Raw genomic sequence first — 24,245 nt, 5'->3', positions numbered from 1 at the left:
TGGCCATGGCACGTTTGCTTTTTATGCCGTTAGCTTTTGCCGGCTGTAGCGACTGCGGCTTGTAGCTGTAATCAAAGCACATGACATTGGCAGCGACAGGGGCGCCGGGCCTTGGGAAAAAGCGTTGCCTGCTTTTAGGCTGCACGCATAAAGCAAGGGAACTTAAAGGGCGCCGAAAGTTTCTTTGATTGGCGAAAGTTTTGCATGCGGGCGCTTGAAATTTGGTTACTCGGTCTTAGGTTTCAATTGTATGTGTGTGTCAATTGTGTGTGTTGTATGTGTGGACTCACCCGTATGCGACGCATGGCCTGCACAATTTCGGCTCTCGTATTGGGGCGCGGCACCTCCTCCCAGCCCACGAACTACAAAGAGAAAGGAAACATAAATATTTGTTAAAAAGACAAAGTAATAACGCAATAAAACATTATAACTACACCCTAGGGCATATTACTTAGGATTAAAGACACACACGCCTCGTATCTGAATCTTTAGTTTGGCAAATAGTCTAAAATTAAAGCCTAGAAACAATGCGCAATCTGTAGTCAGCCCGCCGCTGCCCTTTGGCCCCCAGCAGATCAGGCCACAAGCGAATATAGTTAACAAATTGACGTCACGGATTTCATTTTCAATTCACATTGCATTTTACGGCCTGTCTGCTGTCTGGTCTGTCTGTGTGTCTGTGTGTCTGGCACTTGAAGATTTTGCACTTGCACTTGCCGCAAAGCGTGTGGGCCAACATTTAATGGCCGCCTCTACAAATTTATGGTCAAAATGCATGCACAAAGCGACAACAAGACAACAAGACAACAAAAGTGTAGAGAGATAATGAGCGTGAGAGTGGAAAAGTGGGAGAGTGGGAGAGCAGTGAAATTATTTTGAAAAATAAATTGCAATTTTCACGCGCAAATTATACGTATCGCCAAGGACGAAGAATGCGTAGATATGGACCTAGATTTGAACATTTTATAGCAGCGAGAATAACAATTTAAACGAAAGTGACATGGCCATAATACTACAAGCCAAAGCTATAGAGAACGAGACGGCAGCTCACTTCAAATGCCAGCAATAAAAAAATGTGCATAAAATGTTAGCCACGCCCCCATAATAGGCCATAAAAAGCAAATATTTATGTTCTAGCTCAGTGTAGTTGAGCTCCTGCCTGTCTCCCTTCCTCTCTGCATCCTTGTACATATATCAAAGTTCAGCCAGATTCTGCTGCGCAGTTTCTCTCACAGTTGATGAATTGCTGATGTCTCTAATTATATGGATCGCTCGTAACTGGGTCGGCGTGCGCCATATACGAAAGATCAACACATTAACAGCGGATCAGCCCCCCGATACCTGCCGCTTGCTATACTCGATTACCTGATTCCAGATGTCATGCTAAATATAGCTGAGCAAATGCTGAAAATTCGTAGAAAATAGATTTTGGCATATTGGCAGAATTAATAATAAATTGCCAAATATGAAATGCTTTCAAGACATTTTCACCCAGTTAGTCAGAAATAATGCTGGGCAAATTATCATTATACACATAAGTTCATTAACTTGGAAATCGAAATGGAAATATTGCTGGAAAGCTGTATTTATAGGCAGATTAATAAAAAAAAAAAAAAATTGAACGTGAAATTTTACGTTAAAATAAACAAATGATTTCTATTGAAGTATCAATATTTTTATAACCTGACCCCTTGAAAGGTGATAAATTTGCATAGACATTAACGAAATATTAATTATCTGATTTTATTTCTTGTCTTTCTCATTTGGATCTATTTCTAAGCCTTACCATAAACCAAGCTAGTCTCTCACTTGTGAAAACCTGAGATGGAATCCCAGCTGTCGATTAACACTCTCAGGTTAGACACCACATCTATATGTATCACAACACATTTTCACTAAGGCTTATGTATTTAAAAAAAAGTTCTAAATTAAAATTTACCTGTCTCCCTTTGAAGCTCAATCCTACTCTGTTAGCAGGCGCTCGCTGTCGTTGCTGCTCAAACAGTGCTGGCAGCAATAGGTTTTTAAATATGTATTAATTTGCATTTAGTTTGCATTAAAACCCCCAACTTGTTCTTTTACTTGTTCTCGCCACAAACCATCCAAGCTGAATCCATTTAAATAAAGCGTTCCCAACACTTCGCATCAGCCAAGCCAAGATGAAAAGCAACTGCTACGAAAAACATGAAAAATCACTTTCGCTGGAGTGCCAGCGTTGAAATACCCTGTAAGGCTTTTACGTGTGAGTTGTGCCTAAGGGAGTTATAGTCTGGATGTCTGCATGTCGTAGAAGCTTGAATTACAACTAAAAGAGAGAACAGCAGGAAAATTTTAAGACTCACATTTTTGGCATTGAAAATACCCTGCATGGCAGCATTCGCAGATGAAGAAGTTGCAAAAGCAGAAAAAGAGTCTCCCACAAATATTTAGATTGCATTAAATTCATGCAAACACAAAGGATAGCGGATACAGCGCTTATCCTCTCCAGCTATACAAATCCTCGCGCAAATAAAAAAACCAACTCAGCTTAAAAAAAACAAGTAAGAACGTTGCAGTCGGGCGTTACCGACTGCGGAATACTCATTCACATCCCATCAACAATTTAGTAGTTAAGTTTCGTTCTAATACTGTAGAATATACAGGTTTTTCCGATTTGCCACGCCCCAACTGGGCGTAGACACCTCATTTTTGGTCAGTTTTTAGAAAGAGATAACGTTACCCTAACTGCAAAGTTTGAATGCTTACCCTAAAAAAATGTGAAAATTACAGGGTATTTTTCGATATGCCACGCCCCTAAAGAGGCGTAAAAATTATTTTTGGGGAATCGATAGAGGAGGCTACCAGTAACTCAACTATCCAAATTTGAAGCTTCTAGCTATTATACTTTAGGAGATATAAACTTTTGCGGTTTGCCACGCCCCCTGTGGGCGGACATATATCCGACAAAACTTTTTGGTCTTGGGTGATCAGTCCGAGTATATATACAAAATTTGAGGTCTCTGCCATCAATAGTGTCCAAAATATAGGAGAATTTAAAAAATTACTATATCTTCAGGTCCGATTTGCCACGCCCCCAACGGGCGTAGACTTATAATTTATCTTCAGACTTTATAGAATCATACCATTAGCTGACGTGCAAAATTTCAGCATTCTAGGTTTACAACTTTAGGAGATACAGTTTTATCCGATTTGCCACGCCCCCAATGGGCGTAGATATATCCGCCATAGCTCGTGATCTTAGGTGGTCAACGCGGACCTACATACCAAGTTTCAGCTTTCTAGCTCTTCAACAAACATGATTTCTGGTATATCGGAAAATGCATTTTCCGATTTGCCACGCCCCTAGTGGGCGGATCGGGAAAATTTTAACACTTTATAAATCGGAGATATACACGAGTATGTGTTCCAAATTTCAAGTCTCTAGCTTCAATAGCGCCGAAATAGATTGCGTTCATACGGACAGACGGACAGACGGACAGACGGACGGACGGACAGACGGACAGACGGACGGACAGCAAGACGGACATTGCACAAAACCAATATACTGATTCACTTTCGTGAATGAGTATAAAAAGAAGTAGAGCTCCCCCTTCGCTCTTCAGGCTGTCACGCCCCCTCAGACAGCGCCCACCCGCTGTTGCTATATATTTCTAGTGCTCGTCTCTTTTATGCTCCACCATCTATGGCTATTCGCATCCTTTTTTTCACTTAAAAAGCGTTTCACTACAGCGACTGCTATGCAAATAGCTGGAGGACTTTGTGCGTCGCTTCGTTTAAATTCATTTGCTTTGATTAAAGCCCAAGTTGAAATGGCCAACTTTGGCATTAGGCGAGCATTTTTGTACAGCCCAAAATGTAATCCTCAATGAAATGCCCGGGGCCGAGTTCATAATTTAAGTAATAACAAATGTTGAAATTGTAGGGCCTCTGGCCTTTTACGACCCGCTCGGCCAGTAAATAGACACAAAGACAATTTTGTGGGCGCATTATTTTTATTGATTTTACAGATGACCGAAGCGGCACAGACACACACACACACATACACATATACATAGAACTGGCGATTTACCTATTGTTTGTTTTATAATACAACTCACGTTTTCGTAGCGCGGCCCTTTGCTCGTTTTCTCTCAAAATTTCTTTCAGTGGAAATTCTATTTCTGGTTTATTTGTTTATTTGCGTTCATTTAGCGTTTTGATGGAAATCATTTTTAAAGAAATATACAAAAGTGAACATTCAAAAAGCCAAATACTGCCAAACGGCTGCTGTCCGTCTGCTGCGCCGTGACGTCAGTTGAAAATCAGCAGAAAAGAAAACGTCGACGTATTTATGCTTGATAAGCTACATACAGCATTAATGCTAACGCCCAGCAAATCAGCGTTGCTTAAAGTCAGCCGAAAGCCAAACTAATATCATAATGCAATTAAATGCGAAGTCAGAGCCGAAGCGCCAGGCTTAGGCAGGCAAACGTGTGGGCGGCACACGATAACCCGCCGGGCAGCGTCAAACAGATTAGAACAGCTTAGTCTCGTGCAGCACAGGAAAAACAAACACAAATAAATAAAATCATTCAAAACAACAACAACAAAATACGAATTTTATGTTATATAAAATGAAGAATCGTTGCATAAAAAGGATTTAGAATTGGTTTCGGTTTCAGTTAGGGTTTCCGCTTCCGTTTCTGTTGCTGCTGTTGCTGCTTTGGTCACGGCTAATGGCGCTGCAGGGCAAATGGCTTGGCCAATGGGCAACAGCAGCCAGCATTCAGCTTTATATAAGCATTCTCTTCATTCTGCTTTTTCATTCCCCTATACCCACTCTCTTGCACGCCCCCTCAGTCTGGCTCTTGCCTTTGGCTGCTGTGCAACAATGTAAAACATTTGTTTGCCCAGATTTTGAACAGCGTTCAACACATAATTTTTTATGCAAGCATACTTATATATGTACTTATGTCTATATACACAGTTTTTATGATTTTTTGCTGTTGTGCCTTTTTTTTACCCTTTTACGTGGCTGGCGCCACTTTTGCCGCAGGACAACAACAAATTGTTGCCCAGCAAGTTGGGTGTACTTTAACTTTGTCGAGCATATCAGACGAGCTAAGTAACTCAATTTAAATAATACGATTAAATTGAAAATGTGCTCAAGAGCTAACAGGATCAGGCTTATCAGTAGAGCGCTTAAGTCTTGATATGACTGCAACCAGCTCCCATTTAGATAAGCGTATAAAAAATTCGTTTTGTTGCCGCAGTTTTCTTTTTTCCTGCTTCATAATTCGCATAACGAAAGTCTAACCAGTGCTGCCCATGCAAAACTAGTTTTACATTTTTTGCTGCATACTTTCAGGCGGCGCCATTAAACTTCACAGCGAAAGAGCGCAGCGAAACGCAATGGGAGCGCTTTATTCTCTTAAAGCTTGACGCATAGCAACAACAACAACAGCAATAACAGTAGCAACAGTAAAGCGAAGGAAAAAGCAGCAACACATGGTAATTAATTAACAAAAAGAAAAATCGTATACATAAAAAGCAGCGCATGCATAAATAAACGAAAATAGATCATTATTTTATAAGAGCTGTGAATTTTGCGCTTGGCGTTGTTTATTGAAACATTAAATTGAACACTTTGCGGTGGCATTGAATGTGCAGCAGGCGCGCATAATCTTGAAAATTATGTAGCTACTGCTGTCATTTGCAGTGAATGCGTTTTATGTTCGGGGTAATAAATAAATAATGCTTGACAGCATCTTCTCTTCTGGAGGCAAGCGAAAATTGTGTTTACCATTTGGTTGGCGCCTAATAAAACGCGAGTCATAAGGAATGCGCAGCGGCAAAGCATTTAACAAATGAAAATCAACAGCGCAAAAGTTAAAAGTGACACGAGTTGGCAACCCAACATCAACTCAACCCCATCCCCATCGCCATTCCCATTTCCAGCTCTAGCTCCTTTTCCATTCCCAGTAGCAGCTGAGGAATTTCCGCTAATAATGTTAATTCCATTGCCAGCAGCCATCCAGCCGCTATTCTTGGTACACGCAACCGCCACAGATAATCAACCACGCCCCAGCACAACCGCCCCACGCGCACGCCCTTGCCGTTGCTTTGTTTTGCTTTCATCTTGAGTTTAGTTTCGTGCTGCGCTTCCGTTCTTCCTTCCTGTGCCTTGTTTTTGCTATGTTGCGAAACAGCGCAAGTTGGCTTCCTGCAGAAGCAGGAGCAGCAGAGCCTGGAACAGCAGCTTCGGAAGCAGCCACCTGCCAACAGCACGCCCACACGCCCACCGCCTCGCTCTGTTTCCTTTATTATATTTGAGCTGCCAACTTAATGATAGCGCATAAAAGTTTCGCCCGCCATTTGCAGCTGACTTTTTGCGCTGTGCATAACTTAAGGCGTTTTGCACTGCGTTTAATTTAAAACAATTATTTGAGCAGCTCAGCTCAGCTCAGCTCAGCTCGACGGCCGAGAACAATCAGCAGACCCAAATCAACGAATTGGTTAGCTCATTAAATGTGGCCTAAGCATTAAACGCAGTTTGCATTTCGCCTCCAGCAAATTGCAGTTGAAAATGTTTTGGCATTTACGCCCAACTGCAATTATTCTCGAGCTAAGCAGGAGGAGAACACAATAATTTGATGTTGTAGCTGGCTGCAGACAGCAGGATGCAAAAAGCGGCATGGCTCAACTCTAACTGGCCAACAAATGCTGTTAAGTAGCGCAATAAATCAGCTTGGCCTGAACCAGGTCTGAGTTGCCTTTTTGCTGCATGAACTTTCGGTTAAGCGCTGACAGGAATCAACTAAATTTCGCAGGTGTTAAACTAGTTAAAGTTGGACAAGTTGCAGGAGTTTTCCCACTATCTAACTGCAACAGCAGCAGCAGCAACTGTAGTTTCGGCGTCTTGTGAGCCATAAAACCAAAACCCTTTGGCTCATAAAACTGACAGAACTCCGCACTCTTTCGCCTTTCGCCTTCGCTTTGCCATATTTGCATAGGCCGCAACAGGCTTTGCAGCAATTTGTCGCTTTGATTGACTTCGAACCAAAGTCTTTGGTGAAGCAACCCAGCCCCAGTCCAGCCCACAGCACGTAATAAGCCATTTCCGGCTTGACGAAAGTGAGACTCCAATGCGAACTGACACACTTACGGACACAGACGTACATAACAATTACGACTTCACATAATAGTAATAAGCGATACGAGCCAGAGGAAAGAATACCAACGCCTATGGCGATAAGCAATCATAAAAGTAACACACACATTCACACACACACGCACACTCACAGAGTTGGAGTTGGTTTTAATTGTATGTGTTGCATTCTTTGTTTGTTCTTTGTTGGAAACTTTCGCTGGCTGTCTGCGGACTTCATTAGCTGCGCCCAGCACAATTGCTGGTGTCAAGTTTTATTAGCTCTTCGACAAGGTTCAATGCATCCACACATTTCTTCTACATACATAGATATATACTTATCTATTTATAAAGCGTATTACGCCCATATCAATTTATGAATCAAACTGAAAAGTTTCAGAAAAGTAAAAGTTCACAGCAACCACGGCTGCTGTTCAGAGCTGACCCACATTTTCCCTCTCCACCCATCGTTTTCCTAAGACGAAGCCAATTTTTAGATTTGTAAGCATTATGCAAATGCAGCTGCAGCAACATGATGTGGCTGTAGCTGTGGCTGTGGCATGTGGCATGTGGACTGTGGTATGCAACGGTGCGGGGGGCTCAGCGTGGCCGACGTGTGGCTCATGATGGCTATGTGGGCGGTTGCTTATGATTAGATCGAAGCGCTGCTCGCTCGGACAAGGCACTTGGCTTGTTCGAGAAACAATGTTCGGCGACAGTCAAAGCTGGCCATAAAGCAATTAAATTAGCTGCCTGAGTGTGGGTCAAAATCAATAAACCGTCTGGCCTTAAGCTGGCCAAAGGACTACAGCCAAGTGAAATTGAAGAGTCCTGAACAAGGACCGCCCGAAGCAGCAGCAAAAAGCGACAAAGCGCATAAAACTTGAGTAGCCAACAACAATAAACAAGCAGAAAATCAATTGAAGTACTTAAGCAAACAATGGACGTATTGCTAAGCACAATGAAAGCGGCGCCCACTGCCACTGCCACGGCCCACAGTGCTACCTCGACAATACACAAAGGAAAAGAGACGCAGCGCACAGAAGTTGTTGGCCCAAAACAAGTGGCGTCTAATTTAGCACAGGGCGATTATTTAGATATCAGCAGCAGGAGTAGCAGCAAGAGCAGCAGCAGCAGGAGTAGCAGCAGCAGCAGCAGGAGGCGCAGCAACAATGCCAACTACAACAACAATAAGCTGGCAAATATTTAAAGGCCCAGCGCGTGTGGGAGATGGCAGCAAAAAGAGTGAGTGTGTGTGTGTGAGATAGAGAGAGAGGGAGAGAGAGAGAGACAGAGAGAGCAAACATCAATTAAAATAAATGAATTGCGTGGTGAACGGGGCGTATGAGCAACGCGGCAAACTAAACGACCGGAAGCATTTAATTAGCGACTTTAATAATTTAATCAGCTGCAGCAGCCGCGTTCTATGCCATCTCATTCATTCACAACGCACACACACACACATACACACACTCTGTGCGTGCGTGTAATGTGAGCCGCTAATTTCGGTTCAAATTGATCAAAAAAATTGACTAGCTTCAAATTCCCACGCGGGCGCTAAACATTTTTAAACGGTTTCAATTAAAAATCATTTCAATTGAATTTTGTGGCTTTTTATTGTTTTTTTTTTTTTTGCGATCTGGTCAAACTTATTTATGGCGTTGCGGGCCTGAGTAATGAGCCGCCTAATATGTTGCGGCCTATTGAAGCGAGCTTGTGGTTGCAATTTTAGGGGTTGGGTTTATTTACAATGGGGTTATTTTCTGTTTGGGGTTGTCCTGCTTCCTCTTTTCTGTTTTTTGTTTACGTCCCAAGTGGGTTACCAGGCAGAGGGTTTAATGAACTCTACCTAATTATGTTTGAGCACCATTTTCTAGGACTTAACTTACCCCCTAAGTGGACAAGTCCACTTGTCCACTACAAGTATATCAATTGACGTCAGTAATAAAGCTTACCTGCAAAGAGAAAGAAAGTGTGAGAAGTTAGTCGAGTATGTTAATGAAATTCCATATGAGACAATTAATGACATCAGCTTAATCAATAAATATTTATCAATAGCTATTTATAAGGCTTTCTGACATCAAAGATTTCCACGAGTATTAAGGGGCCCGCCTTATTGAATGCTATTGTTAATTTGACATTTAATAGCAGCTACTTCATTATGTGTCAAATTAACAATAATCGTTTGATCAATAGAAAAGCCAAAGATATTATTGGCTTAAGGCTAAGTTTTCCACAGGTCTTAAAGCAATACCATGGACAGCTTTAAAGCCGTTTGTTGACTTTACTAGCTATACGAGGGTATTATTAGCCAGCTTTGTTAGATACGTATATTTTGACATTTTCCAACACATTGGCCATGCTTTGCTTTCTCGTGTCTCTGACTAAAGCGTTAAGATTGCGAATACCTGCGTGACGTAAATGGGAAAATGCATTGCAATAAATTCAGCAGGCAGGCCAAGAGACAGCAGCAGCAGCAGTAAGTGAAGGAAGAAAAACAACATCTAGTCAGCTAGTGCAAATAGCCGCCGTTTCAGTTGGCCGAGTGTTCGCTGGAACTTGTCGCTGTTTAATGAAAAAACACAGCAGGCCAAAAGCGAAAAAAATATCAAGGCTTGGCCAAGAGACGCAGAGTCAAATCCAATGCCAATGACCATTGATGCCTGAGAACACACAGACGCACTCGATCGCCAAACAGACAGACAGACAGACAGGCGGACGGACGCACTGAGAGACTGTCGGGCCAAAGTCATCAAAGCCAGCGCCAAATGTTGGCAATTGCTAAACTCAAATATGGCCATCTACAAGTTGTTAGGCCCATTGGCAGCAGCATTGGCCGCATCTGTTGTAGCTGCGTGCGTCTTGATGCCAATTTCCTTTAGTCTGCCTAGTCTGACTTGGGCCTGCCCCTGCCGCCCCCTCCCCCTCCCTTGCCGCCCCTCACTTTGAACATGACAAACTGAGATTTGATGCTGCGGCTGCCTGTTGGCTGATCTCCGCTCAGAGTCTCCCTCTCACTCTCTAGCTATGTAGGCCCGCATTTCACTTTGCTGCGCTTTAAGGCGTTAGTGAAATTTTGCCACATTTAACACTCGAACGCAGCGACAAACGGTTTGTGGCTGCCAGCAGACGATTGCAAGCGATTTGTTGTTCAGCTCGAGCTCATAGCCCAAATGACGGCATCCGGCGGCGTGACAGACGTGAGAGCTCATCGCAACGTAGATGAAGTAATTTCATGCAATTTGAGATAAGAACCCGAAAGGGGAGGAGCACCGACTGGCAAAAGCCAAGCTCTAATTATATTCAATTTCAACCAGTTGCCAGCCGCAAGAACAAGTGCAAAGCTCATTTGGACTAAAACGAAAGCAAACAGTTTCCACTCTTTTTTCTGATTAGACAGCAACTCTGCTGGTTGCTGCTTAAATGGAACAAAGACTGCAGCTGCATTGCTTGGCTGGCAGGCAGCTCCAGTAAATATAATTACAATCGGCAGTTGGCAAACATCTGGGGCGAGAACAGTGAGGTGCAACAGTGGCAAGGCGGCAAGAGAGAGAGAGAGAGAGAGAGTGGGAGAGAGAGAGAGAGATTGCCAGGCTGCCAGCAGGTTAATGCATACAGGACACGTGCGGCTAAGCCAATCGGCTTGTTAACACAGCTCACCCACACACATACACACACTCTCATAGAAATGCATGGCATAACTATGCAGATTACCCACATGCATATGTTAGGCGAGCGACGAGCGACGGATGGCGCACGCTGCGTATGAGCAATATGCAATCAGATTGAAGCCTCAAGCCACGTGGCATGCGGCGTGCGCTGCTACATTCTAATGGCCCAGCATACATTGGCATGCCATGCATGTATTTGCACTCAGAGCGCAATTAATTGTGATTGACTTCGAACAACTCAGCGAGCAAGAAAGAAAGTTCGAACAACCGAAATCTATGACAAATGGCTGACAGACACAAGGGGCGATACAGAGAGAGAGAGAGAGAGAGAGCGAGAGAAAGAAATGTGGAAATACAGCGGGTATTCCATCAAAACAAAAAGAAAAATTGACAGCAGCTAAGGTTGCTGCTGGAGTTTCAGGCTCAATACAACTGGCCCATTGAAGTGCTTCAACAATAAGGCGCGCGAAGATTTTCTCATATATCTGCGTCGGAGCGTTGGAAAAGCGATTTTTTAGCCTTTCGGCTTATCAAAAGTTTTGCACACAAAAGTTGACGTTGGCATTCTTTTGGGTTCATTGTCAGCGCGTATATTTCAAAATGTGCTAAATTATGTATGCCCGTTAATTGAATGGAAAAACTTTTCTTTTATATTTGTACCATGAATGGAAATCGATAGACGCCACGCCCTGCCACACGTACGGCCGGAAAATGTTGGACACAACATTTGTTTGGGCCATAAAAAAAACTGTCGCGCATAAGAAGTTGGGGCCACGTTTAATGACACGCAACGCGCTGGCATTGAAATTTTAATAATGCCAGGGGCGTGGTCAGAGCACAGTTAGACAAATAACAGAACAAAAAGTCGAATATGCATGCATATGTCAGAAGGCGACAACTCTGCGTATGAGTGATGATGCGTGCAAGCGACGTCGACTTTCGCGCAGTGAAAATCGTATTCGTAGCGGGCTAAGGCACAAATGAGGAAAATGGAGAAAAATCGAAAAGCCCAAACGAGGCCACGCACATTATATAGCAATTTGTGAGCTTGCAGCTGCCGCACAATGGCAATGCCAGCAAAAAACTAAAAAAAACTAATAAAAAACTTCCGCTCGACTTTCGCGCAAAATTAAAGCAATTTGCTGATTGGCAGCTACGCACAATAACTATGCCAGTGGAAATCTAGTGTCTGTCTGAGTGTGAGTGTATGTGTGTGCGTGCCTATTCATGCCCAATAAGGACATTTCAACAATTAAGTTGCACATTCAATGAGCACTTTTTAGCGGCTCTAATCTGGACGTACTTGTGGAGCAAAGTCAATGTCAAGGCGAATTGGCGAATTCACAATGAATGCAATTGTGCCAGGCATAGCTGGCATTGTTTGTGCCCGTTGCTGTTGGCTGATTGGCTGCTGATTTGTTGATTCGTTGAATTTTTATTGCTGCTGGTGCGGCTGCCACCGATCATTAATTATTTATGGCACATACCGCACGCTCTGAGTCACAGTGCAAATGGTTCATTATTTTGCAATTATTTATGCGAAATTCTCAGCGCATTGCAGCGCATTTACCAACACTGGCTGCCACTTCCAGCACACATTTAACTATTTTGTGTTTGAGCTCAGTTTCAGTTGCAGTTTCGGTTTCAGTTTTGGTTTCGGTTTCGGTTTTGGCATCCGTTTCGCTTCCCCTTCTGAAAGTGCAGCTACAAAGTTTTGCTACTAATTCAATTGTTCGGCAACATGAACTAAATTGCTGAAATGCCAGTTTCCCCTAACGCTGGCAGTTTTTTAATTAAATTTTGTCAATCTATGTTGGAGGCAAACGCTGCCCTTGTTGGCGCTCCCTTTGTCCTTGTCATTGTCTCTCTCGCTCTCTCTCGCTCTCGCTCTCGCTCTCCCGCTCTGTCTATCTCGCCCCGAACACTTACAAATTTTTTAATTGATGAAATTGATTAAAATGTTACTTTACATTTGTGCCAAACTGACATTTATCTTAATTGCTGCTCGCCTGAAAGACACTTCAAACAGCTCGAGTGCTTAATTAAATAATAGCTATTTTTTTTATATTGTTTTAGACCAGAGCAATTTGTGCCATGGGCATGGCAATTGAATGAATCAATATCTATACAGAATGATATTATTAAAGCTGAGCAAATATTGACTTTAATTAATGTTTCCATCTAAAGCAATTAAAATCTTTATTCTATACAAAGTTTTAATTAATAATAAATGAAAAGCGAGCTAAATTAAAGCTTTTATCAAAAGTATTTCGAATATGAGACTTACATGAAATCAAGTTAACTAGCGACAACATAATTATACAAGAAAATCATCCTGATCAGGAATATTCTTCTCTTTCTTCCTTCATCTCTACCTCCCTCGTATGACTTTTTATTTGATGAATAGAAATTCGTTCTTCTTATCTATGAGTTACCTTAATCTCGCCTCACCTGCCTTTCCACATGCGATATCTAGCCCACCCGGAAACGTTTCTCTGCCACCGCGCACATTTTCATGTCACATCAGACATTACTAATACGCACCGTGTGCTGTCCGCCTTTTACCATCAGCTACACGCGTCTATTTGTATTTATATCAAATATACATATATACATATATTCATATATAAACATAAGCAAACGTTCCGCAAAATTATGTTTTTGAATATGGAAAATCTAAATAAAGTAAAGCCCATGCGATTGCTGCTGCTGCGAAAATTCTTCAGTTTCGCGTTTCTGTTTATTATTATTTATTTATGTCTTGTGCCATTGAGCGACTGTTGACACGACAGGCACGCCCCCTTCGTATGTCACCTTCATGTTCTTCTGCTGCGCTCCACGCATATATCCAACATTTTGTTGTTGTTGTTGACATTTAAATAAAATTTAATGTGAGTTTTTGCTGCGTCAGAAATAATTCTTCTTATTTTAGAAATTTCATTTGTAAGACATCAAATGTGATTTATGCGGCGCGGCGTATACGCAATATTTCAACAACGCCAAGCCTTGGCCTGACTTGGCCACTGCTTGTGCTGCTATTGCGGCTTCTGCTGATGCTGCTGATGCTGCTGCTTCTGCAGCTTCCTCTGTTTTAAGCACTTGGCTTACAAGCACTTTGGGTCTTGTCCTTTTGGCCTACGACCTGCCTCATTTCGAGTGCTTCCTGTGCAATTTCCACACACACACACACACACACTGCAATGCACTTGACACGTTTTGGCAGAGGGTCTCCGAGACCAAAAACGTGTGCGAAATCTTCGAATGGCCAAGCTGGTCGTCTCTCTCTCCCTCTCTTCCTGTCTCCCTTCTTCTCGCTCTGTGGGTTGCCAGCCATTTTTATGGACTGCAGCGATAGGTTTGTGACCAGTGGCGCTTATTGACTTTACAAATGGAATTCTCTCAACCGCACTCAACTCATTTAACTAATCAAAAGCAATTTTAATCAAAGAAATGCCACGCCCCAGGGCGCAGATAGCAGAGACCAGAGCAGGCAGACAGGCCAGACCAAAGCAGCAGTCCAAAAGCAATTAAAGCCACGTGCAAGAAACTTTCCTGAAGGTTAAGCAAAAGTTGCCTAGGTGCCAGGACACGAAGGCAAAAGGTATGACCGAAAGGATGAATAGCTCGTAGTTTTTTCTGTTTGCCCTGGCATAGAGATCAGAGCCACGTACTATTTGCCTTTGCTTAGGCAGAGCAAACAGAATCTAACAGCGACAAGTTGCTTCGCAGCAGGCGAAGCAATTCCGGGCTGCACGCTTAAGCAAACTTAATTAATAAATGGCAGACAAGTTCTTCCCATTGTTGCTGTAGCTCTCCAGCCCCCCCACCTCGCAGCTCTCTAGCACGCCAGCTGCAAGCTGTGCCTGAGTGTCCTGTAGGGAGATGCGTGCAAATGCGTGAGCAATGAATCGAAACTCATTAAAAAGTTTCGCTGTGGCTTCACTCGACTTCGATGGCGGCGGCAACAGCTGCCTACACACATACATATGCCACGCAGCTACGCACACACACACGCTGCACCCATACTCGCCAAGACTTGGGCACACATTGTGCTGACAAATAAATTTGAATAATTAAAAGACGAACAAAGACGACTGTTGTCCTTTTGTGTGCGTGTGTGTGTGGGTGTAGCGTGGTGGGGGTGGCTTTAACCACAGTGCTCTATATGCCAAGCTGTTGGCACTCATTATGCTGCCTTGGCAAGTGCCATTTAAATGTGCTTCATTATTTTCATTCAGGCGCTGGCCAGAGCAACAAAACAAAAGCCAGGCAAATAAAGCAAAAGATAAGCAGCTGGCGAAAGGGTAGAGGGAGAGGAAGAAGGAGTGGGCGTAGGAGGCGTGTACTGCCCAGATATTATCCCAAGCAGGCGACAGCTTGACAAACTAATGGCAAACAATGAAGTGCCCAGCCAGATAGCGAGAGACTAGCTTAACTTGGCCAGGCTAAGACCAAGAAAGATGGCCTAAAGGCGTGCGCTTAGCTCATTAAAAAAGGCCGGGAGTGAAGAAGGAAGAGTGACGTAGAGCGAAGCGAGCGCATTGCAAGTGTTGTTTGGACTCTACAAGTGCTAAAGCCAGAATTTTAATTTAGCCAACTGAGAAAACACTAAAAACCAGGCAAAACAACAGGACCTGAGGCCAAAACATGGCCAACACACAGTTGCGCCGGTTAGTGGTCCTTCGCCCAGACAAAAAGCGAGTGTGTGTATGTGTATGTGTGTGTGTTTGAGTGGGTGTTTGCATAATCATTTTCAAGTGCCCACGCCAAACCACGCCGACCAACCCGCCAGCCAGCTAACATGATTAGCCAATTATGTGGGGCAACTGTGAAAACATTGGCTGCGCAGCTTAGCGTGCAAAAGTTTCAGCTTTAAGCGACAGCTGACAAAATGTGTTTTAATTACAAATTTGCCAAAAATGTAAATATAACAAAATATAACAAATATGTATATGAAAACCGCAGCACAAAACTGAAACACAGAGCACACACCACAAGGGCCAAGGACACGCCGACCCAGCTGCCCAAGGCCTTCTCAGACTTGTAGATGAAACATACATGAAGACGCCCTCAGATTATTAGCTGATTTGGTGGTAGTGGAAGAGGCTGGTGAGATATTGAAATTGTTATTTTTAAGAAAATATGCAAAGTAATTACCAGCTAATAAGACAGAGCCAGAGGTCAAAGTGCAAACAGCCAACAGGCGAGCAACAAAGCACATTGCGTATACGCCGCGTCGTTTGTGGTGGCTGCCTTTTGATATTTTACAATTAGGCGCCAATCGACGGCAATATTAATTTGCCTTTGGCTTTCAATTAAGCAATTAGGCGGGCATAGCCAACGGCCACGCCCACAGCAGAGCCACACTACACCACACCCCAACCCACCACAATATAGCCCGCACATTTGTGGGCGCTGCTGGAAGAGGGAGTGGCAGTGGGCAGAAGAAGAAGCATCCTAATATGCATGCAAAAAACTCTGAGAAATTTGGGCCATTTATGAGCTGAGTTTAAGGTCGTTTTAGATTTTTTTTTTTTTTTTTTTTTTTTTTTTTTTGTCTGCTGCATGCGATATTCTTTTTTTTTTTTACATTTAACATTTTAACGATTGGCAGCAAGCAGCAAATGGCAAAAAATGCCAAACGTTTTATGCTAATTTTCACACAAAGCACTAAAAGGCAAGGCAGCCAGTGAGGCAGTGTGGCAGCGAGAGGGCAAGACGGCGGGACGGGTGGACAGACAGACGGCATCAAGTGGAAAACTTTCACAGTCTTCTTGACTGTCGGAAAAATGTTTGTTTAGAATTTGGCCGGGCGTTATTTATGGCCCAATAACTTTTAACTTCACATGCGGCCTCCGGCATGCAAATTAGTTGGCCCATTTGCTTGTTGGCCACGTAAAAAGCTCAAATAAATTCAATTGCGGATGCCGTCGCTGGGGCTGAGGTGGGCACCCAGGTGAGCCCAATCCTGGCGCAATGTCAATAAAAACCACAGCAGCAACAATGCGTGTTTAATTAATGTCCAAATAATTGACAGCCAAAGAGCTTATTCGATTCCACGCCACCTAGAAAAACAATTCGAGCGTCTTCTTTAAATTGAAATTTTGTAGCTATAAGTCGAAAATGTTGTTGAAAATTAATTTGAAAATATACGCAAAAAAAAAAAAAAAAAAAAAAATAGAACAACAAACAACCGCGAAACAACTTGTGTTTGTCATCAAAGCAGCTATATATATACAATGTTATGTATGATATATATGTGCTTATACATATATACATTTTCATATAAAGGCTAGTAATGACATCATGAATATTGCCAGATATTTTTGGCCAGCCCAAATCCAATTAATTTTGCTGTCTGTGTCGCTGTGAGTATATAAATTATGGAACATAACTACACATACTTATATACAGCATCCTAGCACATGTGGTGATCCATCATGGCGCCCTTATCACGCCAGCAGCTGTGTTTAATATAGTTGTTTAAAGCAGCTCAATAGTTGCCGCAGAGTTCATCGCTCATATCGAACATACATGAAATTTCTTCACGCCAATCAACGGCCACATACTTATATAGAGAGAAAAGTTGACTTTCACAAAAGCTGCACGCATCAAATTTAATAGTTAATTAAATTGTAAGAGCACCATAGTTGGTTCGGGTCCAACTGCTGCCTGGTGGCTGTGTCAAAGGTCGTGTTGCAGTCGCAGTGAATGCCTGCCCCATAATTGCACTTGACAGTGGCAGCCGAACGACAACAACAACAACAACAACAACAACTAGCTGTAGCAGTAGCTGACAGTCAACGCTAATGCCACAAAGCGTGCGCTCCGATAAGAAACAGCAAAGCAACGAAAAAACAAGTAAGAAAGCTCCAGTCGAGACTGCTCGACTAGGAGATACCCTGAACCCTCCAAGCTGATATTCTAATCATTCTGCACTTCTTTTATGCACACATACATACACATGCATCCACACGCACGCATAAGCCTGCGCTCTGCTAACTGCGCAGTAAGCAGCGACTGCGCTTGGGCTGCGCTGCAGTGTTGGCAATATTATGAGAATTTATTTGTTAAATAATTTCTTTTGTAGACATATGATCTTAATGAAACTTTCAGAGCGTAATCATATGGTGAATATGTGTGTATATTCCAAAGCCCAAGTCTCTAGTATTTGAAATACGCTTTTTACAAAAGTGAGGGTAAGGGGGTGAATTTAAGGGTGGGGGGTAAATTTTAACAAAAACCGAAATTGTATAAATTGCATATAAGCATACATTAAAAATTTGGAGACTCTAGCAATAAGGGTGTAGAAGATATAATTTTATAACTGGTTTTCGATAAGGTTTTTTATCGATAAAAAAAGATCGGGATGAGTTATCGATTTTTAATGATAAACTTGATATGCGCGCTGTAATTACGGACATTTTAAAAAAAATTTGAAGTCTCTAGCTCTTATATCTTCTGAAATCGACGCGTTCATACATACGGACGGACGGACGGACGGACGGACGGACGGACGGACGGACGGACGGACGGACGGACAGACAGACGGACAGGGCCAAATCAACTCAGCTCGTCGCCCTGATCAAGAATATATATACTTTGTGGGGTCTGCCACGCCTCCTTCTGCCTGTTACATACTTTTAACAAAACCATTATACCCTGATTTCCCATTTTCAATGGGTTCAGGGTATAAAAAGAAAACAAAACAAAACAAATGCATGTGGCAGGCAGTGGCAGCAACTACAACAACTGCAACTGCAACTTCAACTGCAACTGCAACTGCTGTGAAAGATTGCATAGCTAAGTGACTTCAATTGCATTCAATGCCTGTCGCTGATTAAACTGGGAGCTCTGGGAGCTCGCCGCTTTGATGACGGCCTCACAGATAATTTTCAATTTTTCTTCTTATTTGTACTATTTTTTTTCTACAGTTTTTTTCAATTTTTTCCTCTATCTCTTGGCTGAAACGTGAGCGGCAGTTAACGAGCTATTTTTGCAGCTACCCTTTAAGATTTGCGCCTGCACAAAATTGGCATAAAAAGATTGCAGACAATCGATTCTTGTCATTATCCACAAGAGAAAAAACAAACCGAAAAAAATTGCTAGTTTTATTTGCTGCTACAATTGTTTTTTCCCTATTTTTTTCCACTGATTTTCAAACAAAGGGCATGAGAAGATAAACTGAAGTAGGTAGCAAGGAAAAGTCTTGATTATTATTTATAGCATTTGGTTAAGGTTAGAGATGAAGTAGCAGAGGGGAGCTGCAAAGGAAGGAAGGAAGCTGCAAGTGGAATTTCATCAAACAATGAGTTAAAAAAAAAAAAAAAAAAATTGTGATCTAAAATCGTAGTCAAGAATATGCTAAATTATTATTAAATTCAGACAGACTAAGGAAAGCCTGAATTAAAAAGAAAATCCAGTGAATACAAATCTCAGATAAGTCTTAAACAACTACTTAATCTAGTTAACTGAAAAGCGCCAAGTCTTTGACTATTATGGATCTTAGAATGTCTTAAGCTATATTGTGTAAGAAAACCCTGTTAGATGTACAAAAGGAGATAGTGTATAAAGCAAGTAATGAATCATGTTAGCTGGAAAGCAACAAGTCTAGGCTATAAAAGGTCTTAGAATGGCTAAAGCTCGTCTTGGACCATAAACTGTGTGTTAGACATCATCTCAGACAACAGGTTGTCAAATCTTAAGGCAATTACTGTTAAGAACGAGTCTAAAATAGGTGTTAAAATAGCTTAATATCAATCTTGGATTTAAAGTGTTAGCTAAGACTTGTGTAAGTCTCATATAAGATAATTTTTCCTTTGACACTTAAATCGCATTAACTTATCTGATTGCTATCAAATTTGGTGGAATGTCTTCCGATCAATTGTTCAATTTTCAGCAACTTCTAACATCTGTCAGCAGCAGGATCCATTGAGGGTGTGTGCACTTCGGTTAGCCCAAATTGGTCTTGTTTCTCTGCGCCGTGCTGTTTTATTGACAATTTGGCCAGGGCCAAGCCCAAATATTGCCAGAGGCAGCTGTCAGCGACCATTGGCAGCCGAACAGACAGGCAAAGGGTCGGGACGGTTGGGAGTTGGTGTGCCACATACGAGCGAACGTGCAGCAGCTGCCGTTGCAACTTCCGCAATGCTGCGCTTCGCTAGACACCAACAGCAGCAACAGCAACGGCAGCAGCAGCAGCGACTACACAATTTGCGTGCGTTACCCATTTGCCAAACTGGAAGAGCAGCGTACAAAGTGGGTGAGAGTGGCTGCAGCCGCCGTTGTGGTTTAATGCGCCTGCGCCACTGACTGCCCGTTTTGGTTCGTTTTTGGCTGACTCATTGGCAATGTACATGTGAGCTGCAGCTGCGCCAGGTGAAAAGCGATTGCATCCAATTGCGAAATGGCCAGCCAATTTGTGTGGCAACAACAGCAACAACAAATTGTGTAATAAGCAGATAATAAATGAGCAGAGTAGAGCATTTGCCGCATTCATGCCTCATTGGGCAATGCCAGTCGAGTGAGTCAGCTGAGCCAGAATGGCACCACCCAAGCACCACAGACACAAATATCTATGCATGTGTGCTCCACAGCGAGCCACTAATGGGCTCTTAAAGCCTGACGAGCAGCATTAAAAACGCACTTGACACACATTAAGCATCCGCAGACATCTGCCCGACCCAACAATGAGAAGTCACTGGGCGACTTCGGGCTGGCAGCAGGGGCGTGGCAATCAAACTGTATTTATCTACAATAACTACTCGTTGGCCGTTGGCAGGAGTGGCACCTGAACACAGAACACAGCTATAAACATATTAAGCTAATAATTTGCAATCAATATGAAAATGAGATGCTTCAGGCCGAGTCGCAAGCCGAGGCAGATAATCCTGGGAAATGTGCGCCAAATCGACACAGATATACATATTTTATGGGCTATTATTATTGTTGTTATTGAACTTTTTATGTGGCCCGAGCCCAAAGACAACAGAGATAAAATAAAATGAAATGCGTTCGCATTTGCCACAACATTAAAAATATAGCCAGAGGCAGTGGCTGATAAATATCGATATATATAGATTCATATTTAAACAACAATATGCAGCAGCAGGTTGTGTTTGTTTATAGCAGGAGTAGAGTGAGCAGAGGGGAGCGAGTGAGCGGCCAGGGGCATTGTTGTTTTAATAGTGCAACAAAAGTTGCTGCACATAAAGTGTATTCATTTTTGCCATCTAGACCAGACGAAATCTAAACAGATTCGCAAATTGATGGCGCAATGCCAATGGCTGAAAACTGTTGCCGGAAAATCGAGGAAAATTGCTAAATGTTTAGCTCGCCGACTTAACGAGCCGATTGAACTTTGGTGGTAAAGGTTAAGCAAACACCTGAAATCATTCTGCTTGTCTTGCGGCAGTGGAAAATATGAAATTCTTAAAGCGTCTTCAAGTCTGCACAAAGCCAAAAGTGAAAAGCAATCCTGACAGTGACATATACAAGGCCCAGCAAAGTCTGTCGCTGTCGCTCCGAAAGGACACTTGAGATTTTATTTGCATTTTATGACTCATTTTTCACGCCTCCTCCTCCTCGTCCCCTGTGCCCTCGAGCCATAGTAGCCCGGCGGCTGGTGGCTGGCCGGGTCGTCTGGCCGTGTCAGTTGTGGCTGATAAAAGCCAGCAGCAGGACCCAATTGCACGCCGCATAATCCTTTTCGGGTTTTGTCCTTTTCGACGCTCAACCAATAACTTATATAGCAAAGATGGGTTTTTGGCACCGCCTCCAACCAGCAGCCAGGGCAGATAATTGAAATTGATATATGAAGAGGCAGTTTTCTTGGCCGTTGCTCCCACCGTCCCTGGTTGGCCAGAAAACAAACGAGCAGAAGCTGCATGTGCCACTTAGATAAACAAAACAAAAAGCAACAACAGAAGCAGCCGTAGCAGCAGGAGTAGCAGCAGCAGAGCGGAAACATTGCGTATACGCCACCGACGTTCCATATGAAAATTCATAATTTTGCGTACGCACACACCAAATGGAAAATGGGTAAACACAACAAATGTGAAAAATTACCCACACACAGACAGACACACCCACACACACACACACACATTGAGAGAGACAGGCAGCACGTGGACCGCAGACTCTGTGCTCGCTTTTTATATGTTTTTCAATATTTTTCTTTATGCGCCATATTTTTTATGTGTCTATATATAAAGAATATTGTATATTTTTGAAATGTTCAGCGTCTTGAGATGTTCGTCATTCTGGATCGGATGCGTCTCACCTTCACCTTAATATCGAATAATTAATTTTGCAACAGACAATAATAATGGCTAAATACATAAACCGAACATTTTCATAAATAGCAACGAGAGTTTTGTAAGATGGCGAAAAGGCAAATTGTTTTAGGCGGCGGGTGGCAAATCATTCAATTGGATTTATGTTCATGTCTGTATTCAAAATACCATCAGCATAAAATTCGAAAATTTTATGGAAATTGCAGGAAATTACTTACGGATCGAAGTCTGAGGGCATTCAGTTAAGGTGATAAAATACATACATACATACATACATATATGTATGTATATATCAAGAGCAGTATATTTTTCATAGCGAGTCAAAATATTGTCAAATTTAAATGCTATTTTGGGTTAATATAGAAACAAATTGTAAATTAAGCTGAACACGCGCACATCGAGGCGCACATAAATAAAGCAAAGAGGACTGAGGCAACGTAGCCAGGGGAAACACCTATGACAGAGCCTCAACTTAAATAATTGATGAGCCGAGTGTGGAAAAGCGCGTCAAAATAACGGAAACTGTGTGCGGAAACATAAATCGAATCGAACTTGAGGGCTTGCTCAATAAATTTTTGATAGAGCCAACTTGCAGGAAATCGCCGCGCTACAAAAGTTAAGTATACGTCATGTTGCCGAGCAGGCAGAAAACCAAAAAGTAGCAAAAAGCTACAAAAACCAAAACGAAACAAAAAAAAAAAAAAAGTGCGAAAGAAAAACACGGCGCCAAGCCAAGTGCGTGAGAGCGAATAATTTATACACCTTTTGAAAGATTTATGCGGCATGGCCCACAAGGAGGCGGCAGCAGCAGCAGCAGCAGCAGCAGCAGGAGCAGAGGCAGCGGCAGAGGCAGCAGCTAACCAATTTTCTTATGGCGCGAAATCAAAGCGTGAAATTCAATTAATCTAAGCAAGCAAAAGTCAGGGCAGACAAAGTTAGAGGCTGGCGATTGCGGGATTTGTGTATGCGAGTGTTAGAGAGCGAGATTTGCAGGCTGTGGCATAAATATATTTATAAGTGGCGTCCTGTCCGATACCTCTCATAAATAATGCCTTCAATGACAGCCACACATACACACACACACACACACACACACCCGAACACAAACACTCATGACTCACACTCGTTATTTGAGCCTGCGACGCAGATGAATCAGTTGGGCTGACACAGCTAAAAAAAAAAAAAAAAAAAAAAGAAAAGAAAACCGAAATAAGGCAACGAAAGAACAATCTGCTGTATGCACTGCAGGCAGTCTTTAAAACTGTTATCTGCCCGAGTTGTGTGTATCTTATTTGGGTTAGCCAGCCAAGCATATCATATGCGCGATATGCCGCTTTGTGTATATAGTTGGGCTAACGGTATACAGCTGAAAGCAAAACGAGCATCGGAAAAGTGCAAAACTTTGTGTTTTGCTTGCTTTTCATTTATGGCAAATGCAAATAGCAGCGTGCTACAACAACAACAACAACGGTGAACAACAACAAACAACACGTGGATGGCGACACAAAGAGCCTATGCACATACGTGAGGGCTACAGTGGCAGACATGCCACGCCCCCGCCGCCTCTACGCCAATGCAAATTGTTTCGGCTGTTTGTTGTTAGCGTGGGTCTTAGCGCTGCTTCACGGCAATTTGGCTAAGCAACTGAGTGCATTTAATTGCAACTGCAACTGCACCAGCAACAACAACTGCACCAGCAACAACAACAACAACAACTCCCAATCCAAGTGCAATGTGTTTCACATAATGCAGAGGCAGAGACTATGGCTGTCTCAATGCTGCCGACTAATGTCAAGCGCTTTGCATACAAAGTGTGGCATCAAGACAGAAAGAGAGGGACAGAGAGTGAGAGAAAGATGCCATTGAGTCGACAAAGTCAAAGCTCAATGCACTCCAGCAACAACAATTCGTGAGCCGCTGGGAAACATGGCCCACTAGTAACTAGCCGAATATACATATGACTGCCAAAGGGTCATTGGCTTCGCACTTAGCCGCCCTCGCGAGCTAATCAAATTAAATCAAAATCAAAAACCATCAACTTCAACTGACCAAAGCATAAAAATAACTGTACTTACATACACTTTGATATGTGCGTGTGTGTATATAAACATATATGGAATATGAGCTTGGCACGCAAACAATTTCCACACATTG

General features: G+C 42.7%; 1 protein-coding gene across 4 annotated transcripts in view; it reads right to left on the bottom strand.

The window, feature by feature from the left end:
* LOC108614321 (capon-like protein) overlaps positions 1–24,245 on the bottom strand; it is a 48,275-nt gene that overhangs the window by 16,241 nt on the left and 7,789 nt on the right. For all 4 annotated transcript variants that reach the window (XM_018008395.2, XM_018008396.2, XM_018008397.2 and 1 more), the window contains exon 3: positions 291–362. In XM_018008395.2, coding sequence (XP_017863884.1) covers positions 291–362 — 72 coding nt within the window. The remainder of the gene's footprint in view (positions 1–290; positions 363–24,245) is intronic.

This window comes from Drosophila arizonae, chromosome 4, assembly GCF_054131065.1.
Source record: "Drosophila arizonae isolate 15081-1271.41 chromosome 4, UAZ_ARI_1.0, whole genome shotgun sequence".
Lineage (NCBI taxonomy): Eukaryota > Metazoa > Arthropoda > Insecta > Diptera > Drosophilidae > Drosophila > Drosophila arizonae.
The sequence above is the reverse complement of the archived record's forward strand: the minus strand, read 5'-3'. Positions and strand labels throughout refer to the sequence as shown.